Source organism: Homalodisca vitripennis, chromosome 2 (genome assembly GCF_021130785.1).
Source record: "Homalodisca vitripennis isolate AUS2020 chromosome 2, UT_GWSS_2.1, whole genome shotgun sequence".
Lineage (NCBI taxonomy): Eukaryota > Metazoa > Arthropoda > Insecta > Hemiptera > Cicadellidae > Homalodisca > Homalodisca vitripennis.
This window is the reverse complement of record NC_060208.1, coordinates 108,492,038-108,519,792: the sequence shown is the minus strand read 5'-3', so window position 1 is coordinate 108,519,792 and position 27,755 is coordinate 108,492,038. Positions and strand designations below refer to the sequence as shown.

The 27,755-nt window shown below is 35.8% G+C and overlaps 2 protein-coding genes across 4 annotated transcripts in view; one reads left to right on the top strand and one right to left on the bottom strand.

Moving 5' to 3' along the window:
- The window catches only part of LOC124355761 (DNA polymerase nu-like), a 26,919-nt gene extending 1,490 nt beyond the window's left edge, over positions 1-25,429 (top strand). The window contains 6 exon segments of the mRNA XM_046806916.1: positions 478-667; positions 9,047-9,117; positions 9,119-9,152; positions 9,155-9,217; positions 9,629-9,772; positions 24,424-25,429. Of these exon segments, the coding sequence (XP_046662872.1) occupies positions 478-667; positions 9,047-9,117; positions 9,119-9,152; positions 9,155-9,217; positions 9,629-9,772; positions 24,424-24,542 (621 nt within the window). The 3' untranslated portion in view covers positions 24,543-25,429.
- Positions 25,292-27,755, bottom strand: part of LOC124354552 (NADPH:adrenodoxin oxidoreductase, mitochondrial) — a 54,217-nt gene continuing 51,753 nt past the window's right edge. For all 3 annotated transcript variants that reach the window (XM_046805097.1, XM_046805099.1, XM_046805098.1), the window contains exon 9: positions 25,292-27,755. In XM_046805097.1, coding sequence (XP_046661053.1) covers positions 27,625-27,755 — 131 coding nt within the window. In that variant the 3' untranslated portion in view covers positions 25,292-27,624.

The following is a 27,755-nucleotide window of genomic DNA, read 5'->3' as shown; positions in this document are numbered from 1 at the left end:
TGTGTATGTAAATATATGTTAAAGTAGCTATTATATATAATATCCAGTTGTTATAAAAATAGCTAGCGATTTTGGTCAAATTGATTAATAATGCTCTAGTTATTGCCTTATCCAGCCATTATACATATTATCTGACTGAATTTTATCAAAGTAATTAATCATGTTTTATTACTTTATCCTACCATTATACATATTATCTGACAGAAGATGATGAAAGTGGTTAATTAAGCTTTATTTATTGCTGTATCGCTACTTTGTAATCATAAAGACACATGGTTTTTACTGACTGGTTTTTAGACAATATACTATTAGTTTTGATTATTGTTGGGTGTTTGCATTGTTTTACGGTAGTGTTATCTCAAGTATTAGGTACTACCGGATAAGAGAGAGAGAATGATAGGGTGCATGTGTATAATACTTGAATATTTTTAGCATTGATGATCTAAAAATGTTTCATACCAAGGTCATGTTTGTTAGATGTTCAGAGAAGGTAGAGACATCTTCACTCAACTAGCTGGACAATGGCTGGGAGGGGACGGAGGAGAGGAAAGGGAGAAGATAAAAAGAATAGTCTACTCTGTTATGTATGGGGCAGGACCACAAAAGCTTGCAGAGTACCTCCATGTGGACATACATGAGGCAGCAAGAATAATCACTAACTTTGTTGGTTAGTTTTGTGATTCACAATGTTTATTCATGATTCCTTTGCTAAAAGCCTATTGCCAAATAAAAACACACATCATATTTTTTATTTTAATCACAACTTAAAATCATATGCCATAAAGAAACAGATTTGGAACTATTAAAAGATGTATACAGTAGTGTTATCCATTAACAATTAATAATAATACTGTATATTATAGCACATATGAGTGTGCCGTGATGATGTTAGAATTAACAACCCCATTGAAGACTAATGTCACAAAACACTAATTTTATAAGGGTGATAACTAGTCCATGTAAGTCTTGTAGTGAGTGATGGTTTGTGGGAACAGACATGTCCTCTAAGCCTTCACAGAAGTCTCCAGTCTTAGCCTGTTGTTAAAGCACCTCGCCATATGTGGTTGCAAAGATAAAGTCCATGTAAGTCTTGTAGTGAGTGATGGTTTGTGGGAACAGACATGTCCTCTAAGCCTTCACAGAAGTCTCCAGTCTTAGCCTGTTGTTAAAGCACCTCGCCATATGTGGTTGCAAAGATAAAGTTCACTGTAGTGAGTGATGGTTTGTGGGAACAGACATGTCCTCTAACCCTCCACAGCATTCTTCAGTCTTAGCCTGTTGTTAAAGCATCTCGCCATCTGTGGTTGCAAAGATAAAGTCCATGTAAGTCTTGTAGTGAGTGATGATTTGTGGGAACAGACATGTGCTCTAACCCTCCACAGCAGTCTACAGTCTTAGCCTGTTGTTAAAGCATCTCACCATCTGTGGTTGCAAAGGTCTAGTCCATGTAAGTTATGTAATGAAGGATGGATGCTTTGTGGCAATATGAAAATGATTTAACTCTCCACACCCAGATCTCCCATTCTAAACTATCTATGAGGCATCTCTAGCTGCAAAAAAAGTGCAATCTCCTTACCCTTCTATGTGAACTATTCAGGGCGAGCCTAGCTTGTGGGTACATACCACAAGTCTGGCGTCTCAACAGGGTGGTCTTCATCCCTAAAAAAGGGAGAGCGGACTACTCTGTCCCTAAATCTTTTCGTCCCATCAGTTTATCTTCGTTTCTACTGAAAACATTAAAAAGACTGGTGGAGAGGCACCTGAGAAAGGGAGTTCTCTCAGACACTCCCCTTCATCGCAACCAACATGCATACCAGCAAGGCAAATCCTGTGAATCAGCACTGCACCAACTAGTCAGTAGGATTGAGGATAGCCTGTCCGCCAAGGAATTGGCATTGTGCACCTTCATAGACATTGAAGGAGCTTTCGACAATGCCAAATTCACTGCAATGGTAAGTGGAGCACAGCGACGTGGCCTCGAGCCAGCTCTGTGCCGGTGGCTTAGGGCCATGCTGTGCTCCAGACGGATCAGGGCCGATCTCAATGAAGTATCGCTTGTGATCGCACCCACAAGGGGATGTCCTCAAGGAGGCATCCTGTCACCTCTACTGTGGAATCTAGTAGTAGATGGTCTACTTGAGGACCTTACTAACAACGGAATCTATGTCCAAGGATATGCAGACGACATAGTCCTTATGGTACAGGGAAAATATACAAATGTTGTTGTTGATATCATGAATACCAACCTTCAACATGTACACAACTGGTGTCAGGGAGAGGGACTGAAAGTAAATCCCTCTAAGACAGTAGTTGTACCATTCACTAGAAAAAAGAACCTAGAGTCTCTTTCTAGGCTGAAACTCGCATCCACTCAGCTGGAGTGGTCAAAGACAGTCAAATATTTAGGACTGACTCTAGACCATAAGCTTACGTGGAATGATCATCTTAGTAATATCCTGCACAAAGCAAAGTGGGCGCTTATGACGTCCAGGAGACTTGCAGGAATCTCATGGGGCGTAAAACCCCATATAGCACTATGGCTTTACAAAGCAGTTGTAAGGCCTCAAATCACTTATGGTTCATTAGTCTGGTGGACAAAGGTGAATCAGGTAACTGCCAAAGCCAAGCTTGAAAGCTTACAAAGGCTTGGCACAATCTTTGTAACCGGAGCATTCAGGAGCAGTCCCTCAGCGACCCTCGAGGTGGCTTTAGGACTTCTACCTCTTGATGTCCATATAAAAGCTGAAGCGCGTAAGTCAGCTTATCGGCTGATGGTTGCTGGCTTGTGGAGGAATGGCGCGTCTAACGCGAGCCATGGCGCCATCACTGAAGCTGTAAACCCAAGCGCTATTCTCGAAATGGTCTCCGACACAATGAGAACGGAGTTCGTATTCAATAAGCCATTCTCTGTTGACTTCTACTCCAGAGATGAGTGGAAATCGCAAGATAACATCCCAACAATAAGAAAGAGCTTTGCCTGGTACACGGATGGCTCGCTTATTAAGGGTAGAACTGGATATGGAGTGTTTAGTCAATCCCCTAGAACTGCCCTTAGCGGCAGTTTGGGTCGGAACTGCTCCATATTTCAAGCCGAAATCTATGGTATCCTAGCCTGTGCCAACCTAGGCCTCACCAGAAGGTACCAGGGAATGAACATCTGTATAATGTCAGACAGTCAGGCAGCTCTTAAAGCTCTTGACTCCAACAGCATTTCATCCAGGCTTGTGTGGGAGTGCTTTAACACTCTCTGCAAGCTTGGATCACGCAACTGTGTGCGTCTTGGTTGGGTACCGGGCCACACAGGCATAGGTGGCAACGAATGCGCCGACAGGCTTGCCAAAAGCGGAGCAAGCATGCCATACACCGGTCCAGAACCGAGTTGTGGTATAAGCAAGTCAGCCGCTTACCAAAGTATAAACAAATGGTCCAGGAAGACACACCGCTTGCGGTGGCAGAGTCACCAAGGACAAGCACTCGGCAAAAGACTGCTTGCCGATTCTAGCTCCGGATTCACCAGATGGCTGATGGGGCTGGGCAGGGATCGGGTTAAGCAAGTGATTGCCTTGATCACTGGACACGGCCACTTCAGGAAACACCTAAACACTCTAGGTTTACGAAATGAGGACTCGGAGTGTAGACTCTGCAATAAGTCTGAAGAGACTGCAAAACACATAATACTGGACTGTGAGAGACTGGGAGCAAGGAGAAGGGCTCTTTTCGGTGATAAACAACCAGGCGACGAACCAGATGCTAGTATCGGGGAAAAGCTTCTTAGCCTAATTAAGGGCACGAAGATAGGCTTACCCCTCTAACATCAAAGGGGCACACAATAAGCTCAGGTTGACGTGTGAGGATCTATGAATCCACCCCAATATCCCAAAGGAAAAAAAAAAAAAAAAAAAAATTAGTGCATGGAGGTTATGTAGTGAGGGGTGAGTTGTGACCACAGAAAAGGGCTTTAATCCTCCACAGCCTACTGTCTAGTCCTGGCCATTGTATTTTTCACAATAAGCTATGGCCTCCATTCAGTAGACCCTTAGTTGTAGCAATTCCATTAACTTATTTATACTTCCTTCTAAAGTACAGATTAGAGCAGCGTATTCTGTTTGTTTTTGGTTCTTTCAGTTTGGCAATTTTAAATATGTAAACATTTTTAAATAACTTAAATGTTACAGATTATATATAATTATTATATCGTCACCTTAAATGTAAAAACCTTGTAAATCAAAAATTATGAAATTTTACAGGAGGCAATAAAAACTGTTTTTTATTGTTATTATAGGACGTTTTAAAAAAACTGTTTTATTTTGAAAATAATAATAAATTTGTTTTAAATAGAATAAACTAACTTTATTTCACCCTATCATTTTTGTTTAATATTTAAAAAATGACATACAAGGTTTGCATTTTAAATAACAGCTTTGATGTACGAGGTTTTATTACTTATGTGGTTTTCATACTAGTCTGTATAAGTGGGTTTCATATTAATTCTATTAATAGTCTATGGGAAAATAATATTAAGAAAATTGTACACAATAAATATAAAATCCACGTTTATTCAAAGACTTATCAACAAACAAATTGTTTACGTATGGAGATAAAAAAAATTTCAAAAAACAAATTTACGCTCCTACATAAGAAACTAGAAATTAAAGGACAGAGTACCTGAAAGAATATAAAACTAACTCTGTTTTTAAAGAAAAATGTATTTAAATGACTTGAGCATACTGAAAAATAAATTACTTGTAAGTGTTAAGGTATTACGATACATGAGCAGTTGTCCTCCTCGCCACAGATGCTTTTAGATTCATTTTTGTAGTGAGGAAGGTTGTCGTAGAAGCTGTGCACATCTCTTGGTAGCACGTTTTTTCAATGACTGTAAGTCCTTGTACAATCTTGATTTGATGGGGATTTGCTTCTTATGTAATGTTTTTAAAGAAACTTCATATGGGGGCTTTTTGATCCGTTGAGGAAGATCTAAAAAACTTATCCGAAAAGTTCAGCTTGACTTTAATTGTTCCTTCACGCTTGTATTCTATGACCCTCAAGTTAGTTACAAGAGGATCCCCCTTTTTTTTACCTGGACGTATTGAAGACACAAACTGCAAAGTGTTGTATTTTCTGAAAAATGTGTGATCCAAATAGTTAACTTTGTAAGGCCTTGGATTAAGTCTAGCGGTTTTTACACACCTCTACATACCCAGCAGGTGAATAAAATTTTCTCTATTGCGCAGCTTTCTTTCTATCACACTGTGCATAGAGTCACACTCCATTTGGGTGTGACCCTTTTCAAGGAATTTTTGAGTTATTATCAGTCCAGTTACACTACTAGTAAAAAGAAGTGCATTCAATAGTACACAATTCCTATTTTGGTAAGTACACCCGTCGCTGTACAATATGACAACGTTACTAAAAACATCTTTTTGCAAACTCTTACTCTCTCTTCATTGTCATCCAAATTCAAATGATAATATAGAGACCCTTTACGACGGAATTCTACGGAGTTAACTCTTCTATTAGAAACAGATCTTCTGTCAACTAATTGTTTCACCAATATTGTCCTCTCTTTCCAATCCAATTGCCAAAAATGTTTAAATAGTTTTTCTCTGATTTCTTCTGAAAATTTGTAGCACTTAAATTGGGAGTTAGGTTTAGCTTCGCATTGACAACGTTGTTTCAGTTTTCTTTTGGGCCTTCTAACGTCAAACACATTTTTATTGGAATCATTATTCCTCCTTCCAAAATATTCCTCCCCCTTCATTCTCTTTGCTTTATTTTGTTCTGACTCCCATAATTGTTTCATAGGTTTTTTTATTCCGTTTGCGTTTTCTTTGATTGTTTTTATTGCCTCTCATTTCATGTTCTTTTTCTGCATTTGAATCGACTTCCTCCAAATCTGTTGGTTCATAGTTGTCATCGGCAATCTCTTGTGAAGGAGTGTTATCTGTCTGTACATAGTTTTCATCGAGTATCTCTTGTATATAGTAGTATTTTTTGTGTGTACTTCAGCCTCTAGTGTAGTTGCATTTTCAGTTTGTACATGTCTTTTCATCGGGTATCTCTTGGATGGTATTTTCTGTTTGTTTGTCTAAATTTCCTTTCTTCCACAATTCCTTCGGATATTATCTGTTCCAAATCAAAAGACACATCAGTAATATTATTTACAGTAGGCAAGAAACCATTTTCATCACCCCAAGTTGTGTCTTGATCAAAATCTTCAACTAATCGAGATGAGTTTGCATTCGGTTTTCAAGATAAACACATTTTTCTTGGCCAGAAGGAACAAGCACAAATTCTTCTTGTGATTGGGCTGCGTTTCTTTCCAAATCATGTCGTTTGTCTTCTTCGGCACCTGGAAAAGAACCAGAGTAAATTATTTATGAATAAGAAACGTATTATTCAATAAATAAGAAAGTTAAAATACTTCTTCCTGCAATTGTTTTAGCATATTATACTATTTTCTCAGTTGTAAAACAAAGCAGAAGGCGGGGAGTTACTTCAAAATAAAGGCTTTAGACCAATGAGACGTAGCCATTGTGTGAATAAGTTGTATACTAACATTTTATACTCTTATTACGCTTCAATAACTAATAAGAGAACGGTATTATACCACTTACTGGAGGATCCGAGAAGTGAAGACCTTTGGTATACGGTTATACTACAATTACTTGATTAAAAACACACTAACTGACCTTTCAATTCGCGATGAATAATTTGGGGCAGCTCACTAACACATCCTATAGACGAACTAAGAGTCTCATTAACATGGTCATCTGCAAAATAAAAGGACATTCTTTAATACTCTTGGCATAATATTTTTTTTAGTTATTGCATAAGAACACACTGAAATATTTTGATTACAGGCTCCTGTCATAAAGATTCTGGATTCCCTAAACAACAAAGTCTTGTTGTAAACCTTATAAAACACCAGGAGGCGCCCATAAGTATTGATAACAAACTTGCATAAATGTTATTCTGAAATAAAATCACAATAAAACACTTTGATGGAAACAACAAACGTTTTGTAGTCTTAATGAAATAAGATCAGCCTAAGTGCTATGGTATATTGTTAAATATATCAGAGGTTACCAATATTTTGGTTGGTAAAAACAGAAGAAATGAGATTTGTTGGCAAAGAAGCGGGGAGTGAAAGACTAAGCCTAGTAAACTCTTCAACTCTAACATCTTGATACACTGAATTTATCTTAGTGGCCAGGTCAACAAGCAATTTTCCTCTTGTGTGTTTCCGCAATATCTGTAAAAATTACAGTTCTGTATTATTTCTAATAAACCTAACAATAAATAAAAATTAAAAAAAGTTACGATGGTTTAATGTTTTTTGTATAAAATGAAAACCTCTTATATCAACAAAAACCCATTGAATACATATGTTTAGGTTAGACAAAAACAAAGTATGAAAAACTCGTATATCAGATATACGAGGTTTTACTGTCAAGAAGGTAAACTTAAACTGATTTAAAAGGTTTTCAATTTAACTCTCTGTTTTAAATTAGGTCTTTTTTTTGTAATTGTACAATAAATACTAAACTTACCTGCTTAGCCATGGTCTATTATTGATTACATCCCTGGTGAAAGCTTAAACAATACAAAATCATCATAAAAAACAAAGTAAAAACTAGGACCATAAACTCACAAAAAAATCACTGCTTTTACAAGCTTTTCCAACTAAACAATGGCTGCCTACTGATGTACGTGATTCTTTTTTTTCTCAATAGATGGCATTGTGGTGCATTTTTTTTGTTTTCTGAGACCTGTATTGTGTGATATAAGAGGTTTTACAACTAAATACATCAAAATCTCAATTTAAAAAAAAAGTTGATTTACGAGGTTTTACATTTAAGGTGACGATATTTAAAATAAAATAAAACAATTTTATTATTAATTCAGTCAGCAATTACAAAAGCAATCATCAATTTGTGTCTATTTATCTTTATGAAATGTGTTTCTGTTTTTAACACCATTTATCTATATTTCTTACCTCCTTCAAAAGTAAACTCATAAAATAATGAGCACTTTTACAAAACGATTCTTTAAAATACTTTAACTACTTTGGGAAATAGCCTTTCAGTATAGCTTTCAACAGTTCTATTTTTATCTCACCAATAGTGTCAAAGCATCATCATTTCATGGTTCTCTTAAATTCCGGGAACATAAAAGTCACATGGAGCCATATCTGGTAAATATAGAAGCTAAGAGCATTGTTGCAGTTTTGTTTTTTTACCAAAAATACATGAAAAAGCAATCAAAGGTGAGCAAGAGATAACTGGAATTGTGTTGCAGAATTGTTTCACTACAAATCCAGGCATTTTCGTACTACTTCACAGAAATGGCATTGAACTTGTAAGTAGTAATCCATCATTGTAATCCTTGTAGCAAGAATTCATGATAGACTATGATGTTAGATTTTAAAACATTGTGAGCTAAACCTTAATCATCAAATGAAGTTTTCAAGCTTATTTTGACCTTCGCAATCCAGAAATTTCCTCACTGGGAACATTGAAGTATGCCTGTTGATTGAAGTGATCACTCTAAGATTTAAACATTCAAACTAACAGCAATGCAGTTGCTAACATTGAGTGCTATAAGTCTGCTATTTCAGCTGGGGTAGGGACAACTCAGATATTTAAACATTCAGACTACCACTGAGGTAGAGGCTATATCAAGAATAATTTTATACTTGATAGTTTTATCTTTTCAATAATATTATTTACTTTTACGATTTATGAATGAAATATTAAACTACAAATAACATTGGCAATTGACACTTTGCTTAAATGTTCTCTTTTTAGTACATTTATCTAAGTTTAATATTCTCATTTTGTTTTGTCTCACCAAATGTTTTTTTTTTTTTTTTGAAGTGCAACATTATTTAAGCTTTTATTCACTTTTAAGATTTTCACTGGCTCCTCATGGAGTGTAACTTATCAGTAGGTGAAGAGTTATAGAATTGCAGAAGTCATTATTTGTATCTTAAATAATATTTTCCTCCTATCCTAAATAACTGACATTCTTCTTAATATTTCAGACTCATTCCCCTGCTTGCGAACACTGCCCCACATTGTGATTGCCCAGTGTCGTAGACAAGGTTTACTTGGTGACTATTTCTGGTCGGCGTAGATTGTTCCCCAACATCGTTCGACTAACATTCATCTGCGCACATACGCAGAGCGTCAGGCCATCAACTTCCTTATACAAGGTCAGAGGAATTCATTGCTTCAGTTGTTATCACCATCATCACTTGTTTATTCAATTACTAATCCACAAACATACCTTATTTGATATGAAACAATTAAAATAATGGATGAAATGCATGTTAACAAAACATCCATTCTCTAATTTTGTCTTAGGTGGATTATCACGAGAGTAGTAACACTCACTTCTTCTGCTGCTTACATGTTAATAGAAACACTACTCTGTCTGTCTGATATCTCCAGGCCTATTTGCTGATACAGATATGTTTCCTGATATGTTTGGTCTACTGTAGGTTTGACAAAGGATGTCTGCAATACTGACATGCTAGACAATAACACTTCTCTGTTTGCCTGATATCGCCCAGGCCTATTTTGCTTTTACAGATATGTTCCTGATTTTTTTTGTTCTACTGTAGGTTCCGCAGCGGATATCTGCAAGGCTGCCATGCTGGACAGCCATACTGCTTTATCTGCCCGAGGTCTCCAGGCCAAGCTATTACTACAGATACATGATGAGTTGGTGTGGGAAGTTGCTGACCATCATTTGCGAGAAACTGCCGGTCAGTTAAACACTTTTTGTTTAACACCTTGTCAGTTTATGAAACTTTTAAGTACATTTTTGCACAAGAAATTCTGGCTGTTTATAAAGTAAAATCTAAGCCACTAAAAATTTTTTTAAAGTAATTTTTTTATTTTTTTTACTTTTATTTAGCATTCCAACTAACAGTGCTAAAAAGTGGCAGGCAGACTTTTGGCAGTATGCAAACATATTTTGAAAAATTCATAAGTATAATTCATAAATACATGATGAGTTGGTGTGGGAAGTTGCTGACCATCATTTGCGAGAAACTGCCGGTCAGTTAAAACACTTTTTGTTTAACACCTTGTCAGTTTATGAAAAACTTTTAAGTACATTTTTGCACAAGAAATTCTGGCTGTTTATAAAGTAAAATCTAAGCCACTAAAAATTTTTTTAAAGTAATTTTTTTATTTTTTTACTTTTATTTAGCATTCCAACTAACAGTGCTAAAAAGTGGCAGGCAGACTTTTGGCAGTATGCAAACATATTTGAAAAATTCATAAGTATAATCAAGCAAAAGATCAATAATATGAAGTGTACATAACATTAGCTCATAATTAATAGTGTTCTGTACCATTTTGTATTTTATATCTATATAAAAGATATGTATAGTAATTGTATCAATTAAAAACTATTTTACTTTGTTCTAAAAAAATACTTTAATTAAATTTTCTAACAAATTGAGAATGTGTTATAATATATTATATAAAAATATATTGCTGAAAAATAATACGTATAATACATGTATCTTTTTTTTCTGTACAATGTTTTTAGAAAATATATTTATTACAAACTAGCTGAAAACCGCAGCTTCACATGTAATTTCAATGTCCTTATACTACTTTAGTAAAAAGCACTTATCATTTAATATGATGGAATCCTATTTGATTTTTCCAAATGTAAATAAGCATACATCAAGTACATATTATAGCAGTGTTTATCGTGAAGAGGATCAAGTTTAACCTGTTCTTATAACATGTTTTGCTCATGGAGATGTAGTGTATTTAGTGTGAGAAGTACTAAGTTGGTAGGGTATCCATAGTGATATTTAATGTCTGCACCAGTGATGTTGGCAGTATGTATTGTCAGGCGATGTAACATACGATGTGGTCTAAAAGAATAAAGAATGCTCATAGGCTGCTCTCCTGTGACGTCACATCACGCCACTACCCTACAACCAACGGTCCAAGCTGGCCAGCCAGCAGTCCACCCCGAGTCCACCACCAGACACCGTCATGTAACCTCCGCGTCCCGTCCGTTCCTTTACGAGCGGTCCTAGGAGCAATGTTACTCTAAATGTGTAGTTTAATTATTCTTCCCGACCCATAGAGAGTACAGTGTCGACCCGCATACATTACAGTGGGCGACGAGGAAAAACAACTGCACAGTGGAACGTCGCTTACAGTGGCGACGAGGAAAACAACTGCAACAGTGGAACGTCGCTTACAGTGGCGATGAGGAAAACAACTGCAACAGTGAATTACAGTGATTTAGTGCGGAAGGGCAACAAGCGTAATGAACACGTGCAAATAACCGCGAATGTGCAAGGGACATTCGGACATTCTCCAACGGTCGGGAGTAGTAAGGTACGCCGATCGATATAAACTATTCTTGGTGTAAGCAGCGCACAAGCTGATTTTAATCGTTGCAATTAATGCCGTTAGACGATTATTTTTACCGGGGACATTTTAAACAGTTATTTCGGAGTGTACAAGAAAAACAAAATGGCAACTATCGGGTCTATGGGTTATTTTGATAGTGCGGAAGAATCGTGGCAGTCTTATATAGAGAGATTTGAGTTTTTTATTGATTGTAATGATATCGATAATTCAAAGAAAACTAAGCACTTTGTTGACAGTTATGGGTGTAAGGACCTATACGTTACTGAAAGACTTAATTACACCAGACAAACCGTCTGACAAGTCGTACAAGGAAATTGTGGACACTATAGCGAATCATCTGCATCCCAAGCCTTCTTTTATCACGGAAAGATTTAAAATTTAGTAGGCGGAATCAATTGGATCATGAAACGGTTAGCGATTATATTGTGCATTTAAAAACAGTTATCTAAGTATTGTGAATTTGGTGATAAATTGCCAGACTACTTAAAGGGACAGATTAGTCGCGGTGTCTGCGAGACCAACAGATACAGAAAAGACTTCTCGGGGAGGAGAAACCTCACTTATGAAAAAGCCGTGCAACTAGCTACTGCAATGGAATTTGCTGAGAAGGGGGCGGCCCAGATGACAACTGCAGGAGGAACGTATTCACCGGATGCAGAGCAGCGGGTCGATACCGAAAAGGACACAGGCGGCGAGCATCGCAGCGAGACGGTCATCGGACGGCGGGAAGGCGCTGGGAGACATCACCTGCTATTGTTGCGGCAAGCGAGGATCACACACAGCATCGCAATGTCGGTTTTCGTGAGTACACGTGTAATCATTGTAAAAAGAAGGGACACCTTGAAAGAGTTTGTAGATCGAAAAATTATGTTAACAAACCTAATGAGAACAAACCAAATGTTTTTACAAATAGGTCTAAGGAGCTTTCAGCTAAAGGGAAACAGTTTTACAGCAATAAAAAGCAATATGTTTATAAAGGTAGGCAGCACTATGTAGAGGAAAGTAAAGAATCAGCAGAGTCCGGTTCAGATAATCACTGGAAACATAAAGACAATGACGAATGTGTATGACATTTCCAATCTATTTACGGTTAAAGAAATAAGAAACTAAGATTAATAAAATTGAGCCAATAACGGTACAGTTATTAGTGGAAAGTAAGGAAATTGTATTTGAAGTCGATAGTGGAGCTTGTGTTTCAGTTATGTCAGAAAAAGATTGTAAGACTAAGTTAGGAAATATAAACATGTATCCAACTAGCTTAGTATTAAGTTCATATACACATGAAAAGATCAGGCCTTTAGGTAAGGTTATGGTCAATGTACAACATAAAGGTAAAGAGAAACAATTAGCTTTATACATCGTAGCTAATGGGGCTAATCCCTTGTTAGGGCGTGATTGGATGCAAGCATTAGATTTAACAGTTAGAGTGCCTAGTAATGTAAACAATGTACAGTCAGCCGATCGCACGAGCATGGTGGGGGTTGTGCAACTGCAGGCGGCAGCGCGGCAGACGCATGCCACGCCTGTCAGTGGAAGCCACAACACACCTGTAGAGGTAAACAAACAAACATCTGTCAATCCGTCTGTTGTCAACAACAACAAACAAGTAGAATTACTGTACAATGAGTTTCCAAATGTATTTACGGATAAGTTGGGATGTTTCAAGGGTGCACAGTTAAATTAAAGTTTAAAAGAAAATGTAGTACCAAAATACTTTTAAACCTAGGACGTTACCTTTTACACTTAAAGAAAAAGTAGAAGCCGAGCTGACTAGACTAGAACAAGAGAACGTTATTTCACCAGTAGATACCAGTGAATGGGGGACTCCCATTGTACCAATTATTAAGGCTAATGGGAAAATAAGAATTTGTGGGGATTATAAATAACTGTAAATCCTTTCTTGGAGGTAGACCGACACCCGTTACCGAAAATTGAAGAAATATTTGCCAGCCTACAAAACGGAGAAAAATTCTCTAAAATAGATTTATCTTCAGCTTATCAGCAGCTTAAACTAGATGTAGATAGTCAAACGTATTGTACAATTAGCACACACAAAGGATTGTATGCTTACAATCGCCTATGTTTTTGGTATCAGTTCAGCACCGGGAATATTCCAGAGAATAATAGAACGAACATTACAAGGTATCCCGGGGGTAACTGTATTTTTAGATGACATTTCTAGTAACAGGTAAAAACAATGAGGAACACATGCATAGACTTAGACTAGTGTGTCAAAGACTTGAAGACAATGGGTTCACAGTGAGCAAGAACAAATGTAAATTTTTCTGTGACAGTTTAGAATATTTAGGTTTTGTTATCAGTAAACAAGGGTTGCATACCGCACCTAGTAAGGTTGAAGCAATTGTCAAGGCACCTGAACCTCAAAATGTGACACAGCTTAAAGCCTTCCTTGGTCTTGTTAATTACTATTCACGTTTCATTCTAGGATATCCACTATTTTAACCCCAATGTATCAGTTGTTAAGGAAAGGATACCGATTTTGTATTTAATTTAGCATGTAAGAAGGCACTACAAGAGATTAAGCAAAAGTTAATCTCTGCTGAAGTTTTAGCGCATTATGATCCTGCATTACCACTAGTGGTAGCCAGTGATGCTAGTCCATATGGCATTGCATCAGTTTTGAGTCAGATTCAATACGACGGTACAGAAAGACCTATATCATTCGCAAGTAGAGTGTTAAATAGCGCTGAGAAAAACTATTCACAAATAGATAAGGAAGCATTAAGCATTGTATTTGGTGTTAAGAAATTTAGTCAATATTTATATGGTACACAGTTTTTGTTAAAGACTGATCATAAGCCTTTAGTGGCTATTTTTGGACCAAAGAAAGGGTTACCTGCTTTCGCAGCCAGTAGGTTACAACGATACGCTTTGTTTTTTAAGTGGTTTCCAATATGAGATTGTGTATGTTAAGTCCCAAAACCATGGCAATGCCGATGGTTTATCTAGATTACCTGTAAATAGTGAGATTAAAGATGAAATCTCGGATGATGACCTTAATATTAATGTCATAGGTACCTATTTGCAGTGTTTAGCTGAAAAATGACATACCATTAAGCTATGTAGAACATAAAAAAGAGAATCAATGGTAGATAGTGAAATTAAAAAGGTAATATCCTATGTAGAATTAGGTTGGCCTATTGTAACTGAACCAGATCTAAAGCCATTTGAAATTAGACAGTCGGAATTAACCTTGGAGCAAGGAATCCTAATGTGGGGGGGTACAGGGTGGTAATACCTAAAAGGTTCAGAATAAACATTCTGAACGAATTGCATACTTCACACATAGGTATTGTTCGCATGAAGGCATTAGCCCGTGCATATGTATGGTGGCCTAATATCGACCGGGACATAGAACAACTAGCTAACAGCTGTGCAGCCTGTTTGGAGGAACGAGCAAAACCGCCCAAGGCTTTCCTGCATCATTGGAATGTTCCGGGAAACGAGTTTGGTCTCGAATTCATATTGATTTTTTTGGACCTTTTCAGTCCAAGTTATTTTGGTGGTAAAAAGATGCGTACTCTAAGTGGCCAGAGGTGTTGCCCGTTGCTTCAACGGCAGCTGTTCACACGATTGTGAAATTAAGGGAATTATTTAGTAGGTATGGTATTGTAGACCACATAGTGTCCGACAACGGACCACCTTTTACCAGTCAAGAGTTTAAAGAATTTTTGATGTCAAATGGTATCAAACACACGTTTTCACCACCATACCACCCAGAAACCAATGGTTTGGCAGAACGGTCAGTCAGAACTATTAAAAATAAATTGAAAACAGCTCTTCATAATTCCAAGGATTTAGAATTGGCTTTGAGTAACTTCCTGTTCACTTATAGAAATACAGTGCATTCTACTACCAATCTATCGCCAGCTCAATTAATGTTGGGCAGATCGCTAAAAGTCTAGGTTAGATTTAATTCGCCCAAATGTTAAAGCAATAATGTCAGATAATCAAGAAAAACAACGATTGTACTATAGGGGTAGTTAAAACTAGACAGTTAGCTATTGGACAACCAATCATAGCCAGAGATTACAGAGGTAGAAATAAGTGGATACCAGGTGTGGTAGTTTCACGATTAGGACCAGTCACGTATTTAGTTGAACTGAATACGGGCATGAGGTGGAAAACGACATATCGACCAGTTGGTAGGTTTACAGTGTAGTCCGGAAAATGTCTGAGTTGACAACAATGCCTAGGACTCCCAGACGCAAGCGTGGCAACAGAGCACACGCAGGAAACGATCGATATACAGTCGCGGGACAGAGCGAGCGCAAGGTCGCCAGTACTTTTAGCAACGACCTTGCCCCCCTCTCCGCAAAAACCATAACAATAACAGAAACGCTCAGGGGCAAAGCCCCAGCCCACGTACAAATGTAAACAATAACAGTTCCAGCGTTTTCACCCAAACAAATGACACCTGTTAGACGATACCCACTAAGGGATCGTAAACCTTTAGTCAAAATGGCATTGAACTTGTAAGTAGTAATCCATCATTGTAATCCTTGTAGCAAGAATTCATGATAGACTATGATGTTAGAATTTTAAAACATTGTGAGCTTAAACCTTAATCATCAAATGAAGTTTTCAAGCTTATTTTGACCTTCGCAATCCAGAATTTCCTCACTGGGAACATTGAAGTATGCCTGTTGAAGTGATCACTCTAAGATTTAAAACATTCAAACTAACAGCAATGCAGTTTGCTAACATTGAGTGCTATAAGTCTGCTATTTCAGCTGGGGTAGGGACAACTCAGATATTTAAACATTCAGACTACCACTGAGGTAGAGGCTATATCAAGAATAAATTTATAATTGTTTATACTTGATAGTTTTATCTTTCAATAATATTATTTACTTTTACGATTTATGAATGAAATATTAACTACAAATAACATTGGCAATTGACACTTTGCTTAAATGTTCTCTTTTTAGTACATTTATCTAAGTTTAATATTCTCATTTTGTTTTGTCTCACCAAAATGTTTTTTTTTTTTTTTTTTTGAAGTGCAACATTATTTAAGCTTTTATTCACTTTTAAGATTTTTCCACTGGCTCCTCATGGAGTGTAACTTATCAGTAGGTGAAAGAGTTATAGAAATTGCAGAAGTCATTATTTGTATCTTAAAATAATATTCCTCCTATCCTAAATAACTGACATTCTTCTTAATATTTCAGACTCATTCCCCTGCTTGCGAACACTGCCCCCACATTGTGATTGCCCAGTGTCGTAGACAAGGTTACTTGGTGACTATTTCTGGTCGGCGTAGATTGTTCCCCCAACATCCGTTCGACTAACAGTCATCTGCGCACATACGCAGAGCGTCAGGCCATCAACTTCCTTATACAAGGTCAGAGGAATTCATTGCTTCAGTTGTTATCACCATCATCACTTGTTTATTCAATTACTAATCCACAAACATACCTTATTTGATATGAAACAATTAAAATAATGGATGAAATGCAATGTTAACAAAACATCCATTCTCTAATTTTGACTTAGGTGGATTACACGAGAGTAGTAAACACTCACTTCTTCTGCTGCTTTCATGTTAATAGAAACACTACTCTGTCTGTCTGATATCTCCAGGCCTATTTGCTGATACAGATATGTTCCTGATATGTTTGGTCTACTGTAGGTTTGACAAAGGATGTCTGCAATACTGACATGCTAGACAATAACACTTCTTCTGTTTGCCTGATATCTCCAGGCCTATTTGCTTTTACAGATATGTTCCTGATTTTTTTTGGTTCTACTGTAGGTTCCGACAAAGGATATCTGCAATACTGACATGCTGGACAGCCATACTCTGTTTCTGCCCGAGGTCTCCAGGCCAAGCTATTACTAGACAGATATGATGATATGGTGTGGGAAGTTGCTGACCATCATTTTGAGAAAAGGGTCAGTTAATACTGACTTTTTTTTAACACTTGTCAGTTTTAAGAAACTTTTAAGTACTTTGCACAAGAAATTCGGCTGTTTATAAAGTAAAATCTAAGCCACTAAAATTTTTTTTAAAGTAATTTTTTCTGATTTTTTTTACTTTTATTTAGCGGATTCCAACTAAGGCTGCCATGCTGGCAGCCAGACTGCTTTGGCAGTATGCAAACATATTTTGAAAAATTCCAGGCCAAGTATAATTCACTACAGATACATGATGAGTTGGTGTGGGAAGTTGCTGACCATCATTTGCGAGAAACTGCCGGTCAGTTAAACACTTTTTGTTTAACACCTTGTCAGTTTATGAAACTTTTAAGTACATTTTTGCACAAGAAATTCTGGCTGTTTATAAAGTAAAATCTAAGCCACTAAAAATTTTTTTAAAGTAATTTTTTTATTTTTTTAACTTTTATTTAGCATTCCAACTAACAGTGCTAAAAAGTGGCAGGCAGACTTTTGGCAGTATGCAAACATATTTTGAAAAATTCATAAGTATAAATCAAGCAAAAGATCAATAATATGAAGTGTACATAACATTAGCTCATAATTAATAGTGTTCTCTGTACCATTTTGTATTTTATATATCTATATAAAAGATATGTATAGTAATTGTATCAATTAAAACTATTTTACCTTTGTTCTAAAAAAATACTTTAATTAAATTTTCTAACAAATTGAGAATGTGTTATAATATATTATATAAAAATATATTGCTGAAAAATAATACGTATAATACATGTATCTTTTTTTCTGTACAATGTTTTTAGAAAATATTTATTACAAACTAGCCTGAAAACCGCAGCTTTCACATGTAATTTCAATGTCCTTATACTACTTTAGTAAAAGCACTTATATCATTTAATATGATGGAATCCTATTTGATTTTTCCAAATGTAAATAAGCATACATCAAAGTACATATTATAGCAGTGTTTATCGTGAAGAGGATCAAGTTTAACCTGTTCTTATAACATGTTTTTGCTCATGGAGAAGCATTTCTGGTTGGAATTATACAAGCACACCCATCGTGCTAGGTTAGTAGAAATTAGAAGTTAGTAGAATCTAACTTAGTTATTATGAATCAAGGCCGTAAACCAACTTTTGTACAAAGAAGAGGTACAGGGGTAAGAGAAGAGGTCTTAGATATAACTCTGACTAGCAACTATATTGCAACTAAAGTTTTAAACTGGAGTGTGCTAGATGAAGCATCTGCTTCAGATCATAAGTATATCTCCTTTGACATGAGATCGTATAAAATAAAGGAGACCTATAGAAACCCAAAGAAAACAGATTGGGTAGCTTTCAATGCAGAGCTAAAAAACAATCTAGTACGGGAAAATGGGTATCAGGGGCAAGGGGTCGAGGACATGGCGAACTCTTTGCAAAACGCCATGAAGAATCGTACCACAAAGCCTGCCCCGTGATTGAGAAAAACTCAAGGAAAAAAGCATGTTGGTGGAACCAGGGGCTGGAAACCTTGAGGAAAAACCTTCGTAGAGCATATAATACATGCAAACGTGCAGGGAACTGGGATAGGTACTCTGCTGCCTTAACAGAGTACAATAAAGAGGTGAGAAGAGCTAAGAGAAACTCGTGGAGAGAATTCTGTCAGAGTATTGATAAGGCTCCTGACTGCGCAAAACTCCAAAAAGTACTAGCTCGAAGCCCCACAAAAGTGGTGGGTACTATACTTAGGGAAGATGGGACTCACACCAAGGATCCTGAGGAGACTCTTCAGTGTTTACTGAATACACACTTCCCAGGATCGTTTCAAACCAGTGAAACAGTTGTTAGTGAATGGCGGCGAGAATCTAGAGATAGCTCGTCTAAGGAGGACTGGAACTGTGCAAAGACTGTTATCAACTACTTAGGGATAAAACGGGCCCTGGAGTCTTTTAAGCCGTTCAAATCACCAGGTACCGATGGCATTTTTCCCGCTTTACTGCAGGAGAGTGGGGACTTGGTGATACCTCTGCTCCTACGACTGTTTCGAACTAGTCTAGCGACAGGAGTCATACCCTCATCTTGGAGGACCTCTAGGGTTATATTTATCCCGAAGCCAGGCAAACCCTCCTATGAGGTTGCAAAGGCTTATAGACCAATAAGCCTAACATCCTTCTTCGTCAAGACTATGGAGAAGGTTCTGGATAGACATTTAAGGGACACAGTCATCAATCGTCCCTTACATCCAAATCAACATGCCTATCAGAAAGGTAAATCTTGTGAAACAGCCTTACACTGTCTGGTTGGCAAGATTGAGCAAGCTATTGAACAAAAGGAAATAGCTTTAGCAGTGTTCCTGGATATAGAAGGAGCTTTTGATAATACGAGTACTCACTCTATAGTGTCTAAGATTACATCCAGGGGTACGGAGAAAACTGTTGTTAGGTGGATAAGTAACATGCTTAAGAGCAGAAGAGCACAGGCATCTCTGTGCGGAGTCACAAGAGAGGACAAAACGCAGCGAGGATGTCCACAAGGAGGTGTATTATCACCAAGCCTGTGGAACATAGTTGTGGATGACTTACTCTGGACTCTGAATGAACAGGGTATGTATGCTCAAGGCTATGCGGATGATGTTGTCATACTCATAAGAGGCAAGCGTATGGTTACATGTCTGGAAATGATGCAGAGAGCACTGGCCATTGTGGAGCGATGGTGTGACGAAGAAGGACTTGCAGTAAATCCTTCGAAGACCGTCATGATACCATTTAGCAGTAAATCCTTCGAAGACCGTCATGATACCATTTAGCAGTAAATCCTTCGAAGACCGTCATGATACCATTTACAAGAAGAAGGAAACTGGAAATCACACAGCCAGTCCTATGTGGGGGCCAGATACAGTTAAGCAGGGAGTTCAAATATCTAGGTGTCAAACTGGATGATAAACTCACCTGGAATTGTCATCTGGAATACATAATCAGACGATCTCAGACTACATTGATGATGGTGAGACGTGCGGTAGGATGCACATGGGGGCTTAGACCCGACATGTCACATTGGCTGTACACCAGTCATTAGGCCAATGTTGGTGTATGGCTCAGTGGTATGGTGGCCAAAATTCCAACAGGTGACTGCCGCAAAAAACCTGTCAAAGGTACAGCGGTTGGCATGCTTGGGGACAACGGGTGCCATGAGAGGAACACCAACCGCTGCTATGGAAGTAGTGCTAAACCTCCCACCCCTAGACATATTCGTCATAGGAGAGGCTAGGATGGCTGCTTACAAACTGAAGTGCAATGGGAACTGGCATTATCACCATGCTAGTAAGCACTCCAAGATCGTTGACATTCTCAAACTGGATATTCTAGAAATGATGTCTGACAGAATGGCAAAGGTTAAGGACTGGGAAAAACCATTTCAAGTCAACATTGTTGAAAGGAAGGAATGGTCAAAAGGTGAGCCTGACTACATGAAGAAGGCTCTAACCTGGTACACGGATGGGTCAAAGACTCTGAAGGGTACTGGGGCAGGGGTCTGGGGAGCCAGACCGAGGGTTAACTTAAGCTTTAGCCTAGGTAAACTGGCAACTGTCTTTCAGGCTGAAGTTACAGCCCTTGCAGAATGTGCAAGAGTTAATATGGAAAGGGGCTACAAAGGCAAAAACATCTACATTAACTCGGACAGCAGGGCTGCTCTGCAGGCCTTGGCCAACCATGACTGTAATTCGAAGACAGTCTGGGAATGCCATAAGGTCTTGAAATTGCTGGCGAAAACCAATAAAGTTATTCTAACTTGGGTGCCTGGACATAGAGGAATCACAGGAAATGAAGGGGCAGACAGTTGCGCTAACTTGGGAGCCAACTGTCTTCTTACCCGTCCTGAACCAACGTGTGGGGTCTCATATAACTTAGCACGTAGATCAGTTACCAAGTGGATGGCTAACAAACACCTACAACATTGGAGAAATACTGAGGGGAATGTACAAGCAAAGCGGATGCTCAAGGGACCATCAAGAAACATTGCAGCAGATGCCCTTAGAATGAGTAGAACGGAGATCAGAAAGGTGACTGGTTTTATTACAGGTCATTGGATATTCCGAAGTCACCTGAACAGAATAGGTATTCCAGTTCAGGAAACACTGTGCAGGAAATGTGGCGAGGCTGACGAAACAGCCAAGCACGTCATATTTGAATGTCTGGCATTACAGAGCAAACGCTCAAGATCCCTAGGTGTTCTTATGCATACGGAAGAGGGGTTGGAACAGGAAAGCATTGTTCAGAAGGTCTCATGGTTTTGTAAAGGCCTGGGATTTGATACAGCTTAAACCTGGGAGAGGGTGTGCACAATAAGCCGGATGGCTGAGAGGCAACTACCAGGCCTAGGAACCTGGCCCTCTGTTACAAAAAAATCGTGCTAGGTTTGCCTTGTTGCCCTGATCAAGAAAATACAAATACATAGAGATCTCAGAAACCTTTTTCGGTTATTCCCTCATCTCCTCTATGTTTAATTTCAATGATTTCAACTTTCAGATATAGAAATTTTTTTCATATCACATTTAAATTTAGGAATATTTAGTGAGTAAAACATAAGTTCATTTCTATTTGATCTAAATAAAGAAAATTGGTTGGACTTGTATCTATCTCCAAGTGAGATGAAATTTTCATATTTTTACGTTGATATATTGTTTTATTTTTAAAAACAATTCACTAAAATTAATAAGAAAATATACCCTGAAAAATGCAAATGGAATGATAATGAGGTAAAAATTAAAGAAATAAATTAATTAAGAACGTTTTTCACTACAGAACACAAAAGCCAATCATTCAGGAAAAATGCAGACAACAAAATAAAAATTACAAAATGGTGTTACTTAAAAAAGAAAAACATAGCTACTTTAGTTGAAAAAGTAAAGGATCAGCCAACATTGTAAAAACTACCTGGCAATTAGTGAATTCTGAAATAAAAACAAAAATAACAGATCAAACAATATCATAGTTTTAAAAGTAAATAATGACTTTATTTCTAATCCCACAGAGATGTCAAAAGTGTTTAACACCTTTTATGTTAATCTGGTAGAAAATTACATAAATCCAGAAATTGTTAGGAAAAATACTGAGTCTGTTGTTAACAATGAACATTAATCATCAATTTATTTTCCTTATACACTTTTGGATGAAGCAAGATTGCTTAAAATTATAGGTTCGATTAAGTCTAAGTGGTCTTGCGGGTATGATAACCCACAATGTTAGTCTTAAAATCTAAAGAAGTTCTTGTCATACCTCTCGTACATGTAATGAATAGTTCTGTTATGTCTAACACATATCCTACAGAATTAAAAGTTTCTAAAATCATTCCTTGTTTAAGAAGGGTGACAGCACAGATCTCAAAAACTACAGGCCTGTTGCGGTTCAGCGAGCACTGTCGAAAGTTTTTGAAAAATGCATGCTTTATCAATTTAAAAATTCATTATTGGATTTTGAACGAAAAGCATGAATTTAGACGTAAAAAGTCTTGTACTACAGCTTTAATTACCTTTGTAGAAAATATCATAGAAGCCTTAAAGATAATAATGTCACTGTTTTTGTTCTTGGATTTGATCAAGGATTCGACAGTGTATCCCACTGCAAAATTACTAGAAAAATTATCATATTTAGGAATAAAGAACATATGGTTACAATAACATCTTGAGAATCACCAACAATATGTTGAAATAAAAACACTTCAAAATAATTTCTTACTAAATATAAAATCAGATATTAGAGAAATTACATACTTGGTTCCCCAAGGATTGGTGCTGGGACCTTTTTTATTTTTATGCTACATAACTAAAATCTTTATTTAAATTTTGTATCATGCAGATTAAATTTATGTATGTATGCTGATAACATAAGCTTGTTACTTCATGACAAAATTCCCCTAATAGTAGAAACAAAATGTACATTCTCTATTACAAGACATTGATAACTTTTTGGCCAACAAAAGTTTGTTTTTAAACCTAAGTAAATCAAAATTTGTAAACTTCACTTGTAGGACACTGGACTTCCAAGTTGAATTTCTAGGCATTATCTTAGATAAAAACATAAACTTCACACTGCATATTGATAAAATATGCAATACAACGAGTTCAGCACCATTTGCTCTTAGGAGGGTGTTGCATGTGTGTGACATATATGTTTTAAAAACAATTTATTTTGCTTTCATGCAATCTCATATCTGTTACGGAATAGGGGTGTATGGAAGTGCATCAAAATCAAAATTGGATTCAATTTTACAGTTACAAAAATGTGCTATTCAAATCATTTTCAAGCTCTATAAATAATTAAATAATTTTTAATTCCTGTAAGACACATTTTACTGAACTGGAATTTTTAACTGTTTAACTCCATGTTCATATATAAAACTATTCTAAATTTTAAAAATAACTTTGATTTTTTTGACAAACCAAAAGACGTTTATAATTATAACACCAGAGGAAACAATATCCCAACAGTCCAATCACATTAAAAAATTTTATATAAAAACGAGCTTTATAGGTTTGAAATGTTATAAGCACTTACCTTCTTAAACTTAAAAAAGAGCAAAATGTGAATAAATTTAATATAAATGTAAAACAATATCTATTAGATAAGGCATTATACAGTATTGAACTTTTCTGTAACATAACAATTTTAATTATTGAATATTACTACTAATAATAAAGTATAATAATAAACTCTATAAATAATAAAATTGTTTAACAACTTTATTATTGTTCATTGCTTAAATGCTATTTTATGTATACAATCTTGTATAAATAAAGAGATTTTCTATTTAATTCAACACCTTATAACAGTATTTGCCACCTTATAATGTACTGACAATATTATTTGTTCTGTTTTATAAGATCTTAACACAGATCTGTGGGCCGATACCAGTAATAAAGGTTTTGGTTTGTCAATACTAATCATTGTTCTTCAAAAAATGTCACTCATTCAGTTGAATGAATGAATACAAAAGGAACAAATTATTAGACTGCTTAAGATTCTTACCTCTCAAGATAAACATTATTTATATTATCCATCAGCTACGATTATTTTTTTACATTGTCTCACACATTTCCTCCTGTTCAGATATTGTTCGGAGAGCTATGGAAGATCAGTGGAACCAAAGACTATCTCTGAGAGTTCCTGTCCCTGTGAGCATCGCCAGTGGGAAAACCCTCGCAGACCTCGAGCTCTTGGATCATTGAACATTTGTCAAGTCAACATACCCCACCAATGTCTTCTCTTAGTTTACAAACAATTTAGTCTCTTATCTTTAGTATTTGGTCATATTTTGAATTAAAATCTATTTACTGAACTCTTACAATACTTAAATCAATTTGAAAAATTCAAAAACTTAATTAAAGGTTTAAATTTTCTTTAATAGTTCAACTTGTACAAATTTATTTAACTAAAATAGGCGATTTAAATTAATTAGCCAAATTTTAGAAAAATATCTCAAAGAACTATAGATCATAATTATAATAACTAACATTTGATAATTTTTTAACTGTTTAAGAACAACAAGTTAATTTTCCTAATAATCCTAATTTTTTATTTAAAATGAAATGAGTAATTCTTTAGCACCTTTTAATTCAGTGAGGAGTATGTTTATACAAATGTAAAATTTCATAATTCACAACATATCATCAGGTGTGAAGTTTGAACCAGTCAGTTCCCAGCACGAGCTGAGATTTATATGTGTACTGTTAACAGTTAAACCTGTGGTTGCTAACTTGTTTTAATTTTTTTGTATTGGTCATGAAAATCTTTCTCACTGAATTACACCTTTTATTGTGAAAAATATAAAAATTTAGTTTTAGTTAACAACAGACATATACATAATATTTCCTCTGACATTTACTTCACTATCTTCAATGGAGGAGTTAAAGAGATTTCCTTTCATAATAAACATAATTCTAATTAAGTTATTCATGGTAAGAAAACAAAAGTACAATTATTTATAAAAATATATAATTTATTACAGAACAACAATAGTGTGACAAGTATTGTACAATAAATAAACAATGTAAATAACATGTTAAGTGCAAACAACATCACTTTATAAGTAAATAAAAAGGTATTCACTAAAAAAGTTTTAATTCATGAAGTCTTTTTTTGAACAGCCTATATTTGCTAAAAAAAATATAAAAATTAAATCCTACACTTTTCTCACAAATTTACAACTGATAATTTTGGATATGAGTATTTGATCAGCATACATTTTAGCTAGGATCAGGAAAGAAGAGACCAGTGAATGGTGGTTATACGAGATGAAGGTAATCGTAAGGTTCGGATTTTGAGACTGTGGTAAAGATAGCACAGATTGGAATTGTGTCTTTAACTGGAGCACTTTTTTACTAAAACTGACTACCTACAAATGTATCAACTCTCCTCCTTCTGCTTTATTAGACCTTCTACAAGGCTGGGGCCCAAGAAAACAGGCAGAAAGAATTAAAAATGAAACTGGTCTCTCCTTTGAAAAATAAGCTCAGCTTTCTTAGTTTACAAAGCATTGGAAACCATTGGCTATTCCTTCATGATTACAATATGCAGGATGGAACATGCATCCTGATTACGTGACTTCATGATATCTGGCAATGTGAACCAAACAAACATTGTTACATCATAGTGTTTGAAATGTAAAAATTGTAAATATTAACAGTACTAGATAACTAACTGAAACTGGCCCATCTATTTTTCCTTTTTAGGAAAACTGGCAGACATATTTTGGCTCATTTGTAGTGGTTTCTTTCCTCAGCTTTAAGACATATTGTATTCAACTTTAAGTATATTCAAATTTATATATTCCCATTACACGAACATATAAGATTTTGTATAACATTTATAAGATAAAAGACAACAACTGGTACTAACTGGTAGATATTGGCCATGTGGACTTTAATAAAGTAACTTACAAAAATTGACTGCTATAATATATATTATATATATACATCTTGATTAATACATAAATAATACCTAAGAATATTTCAAAGTTATTTATATTTACAGAAAAACTCTAAAAGAATACAAGGATAAGTCTAATAAATAATATTTAATTTTTTTATTAATTTTGCTTAATTTGTATTTAAGAGGAAGATAAAACAACAATGTATCATCAATTAACTAAGTTTTCTTTTCGTAAAACTTGTTCCACATATCTACTATGCCTTATATTGTAATCATGACGATTCACAATATTAACAGATTTGTTATTTTTACATATAAAATAGTGTTATAAATATACTGATCATACACAGTTAAAATGTCTTAAGAAATGTAAGTTTGTTTTAAGTTAGAAATAATTCTTAAAGCTTTTTTTCTGTAGCAGTAACATTCTGTCTACATTTCTTTATATTGTGGTCTACTTTCTGTTGTATATGATCTTTTTACAGCATAACATGAAGTTTTGTGGTGATCTATTTTTACATTTCTATAACATTTTTATGTTATGAAAGAAACATTTCCTTGCAGAAATACAAAATGGAGCAAACAAAATATGTTGTTTAGTTTGCAGTTTCCTTAATCAAAACAACAACATTAAAAACTTGAATATGCTAGCTAGAGTGAGATGGATTTTGCATCAATGACAAACAAATTATGTAATAGCATTTCTAGAGCCCAGTATGACAAATTCATTATAAAATCTTTTTTTATTTATTTGGAATATCAGTAGGATAAAATAAAGAAATTTTGACTAAAATATGAAACAACTATAATTTGATATTCCTGAACATTGGTCGGAACTAAACACAGTTAATTGGTAACCATTGACTATGAACTTTTTTAAACTGATTAGATGGTACTGAGATCGTTAAATCTCGTTCACACTGGGATATGAATGTACTCCTCTCAGTAAGAGAATGTTAGCAAATGGTAGAATATTGTTTTCAATCATCAAAATTCACTGAAATACTTGGCCTTTGAAACACTATATTTGTTGGAGGAAAAACTATATTTCTCAAGGATCACAGACTTCTTTAAACCCATAAAAAACTGGACATTTTGAAATGGTCACTTTTAAACATTAATAGCACAGTAAAGGTTATTTAGTATTCATTCTGCTTCTTGAATCTCACAACAATGTTTTTCACCTTCATTAAAATTCTTATAAAAGTTCAATCTTTATTTAAAAGTTTAAAATTTTTATCTAATAATGATTTCTTTTATACGGCCACAAAGTAAAATTCTTGATATGTATCCAGAACATTTTTGAGATAAATTATCTCTGTTCACTGAGAGTAACCATTAAATCATTTGAACTGGTTGTATACAATCCCAGATGTACTCTCACACTGCTCCAATTTCCAACATTTCAGCGATGTCTACAACCTTCTCCCTAGGTTTTCCCACAGCATTTCCACGTTCAATCTCCTTCTTGTCAATTCTTTCCCAGCCCGCAAAATCCACTGTCGGTACAC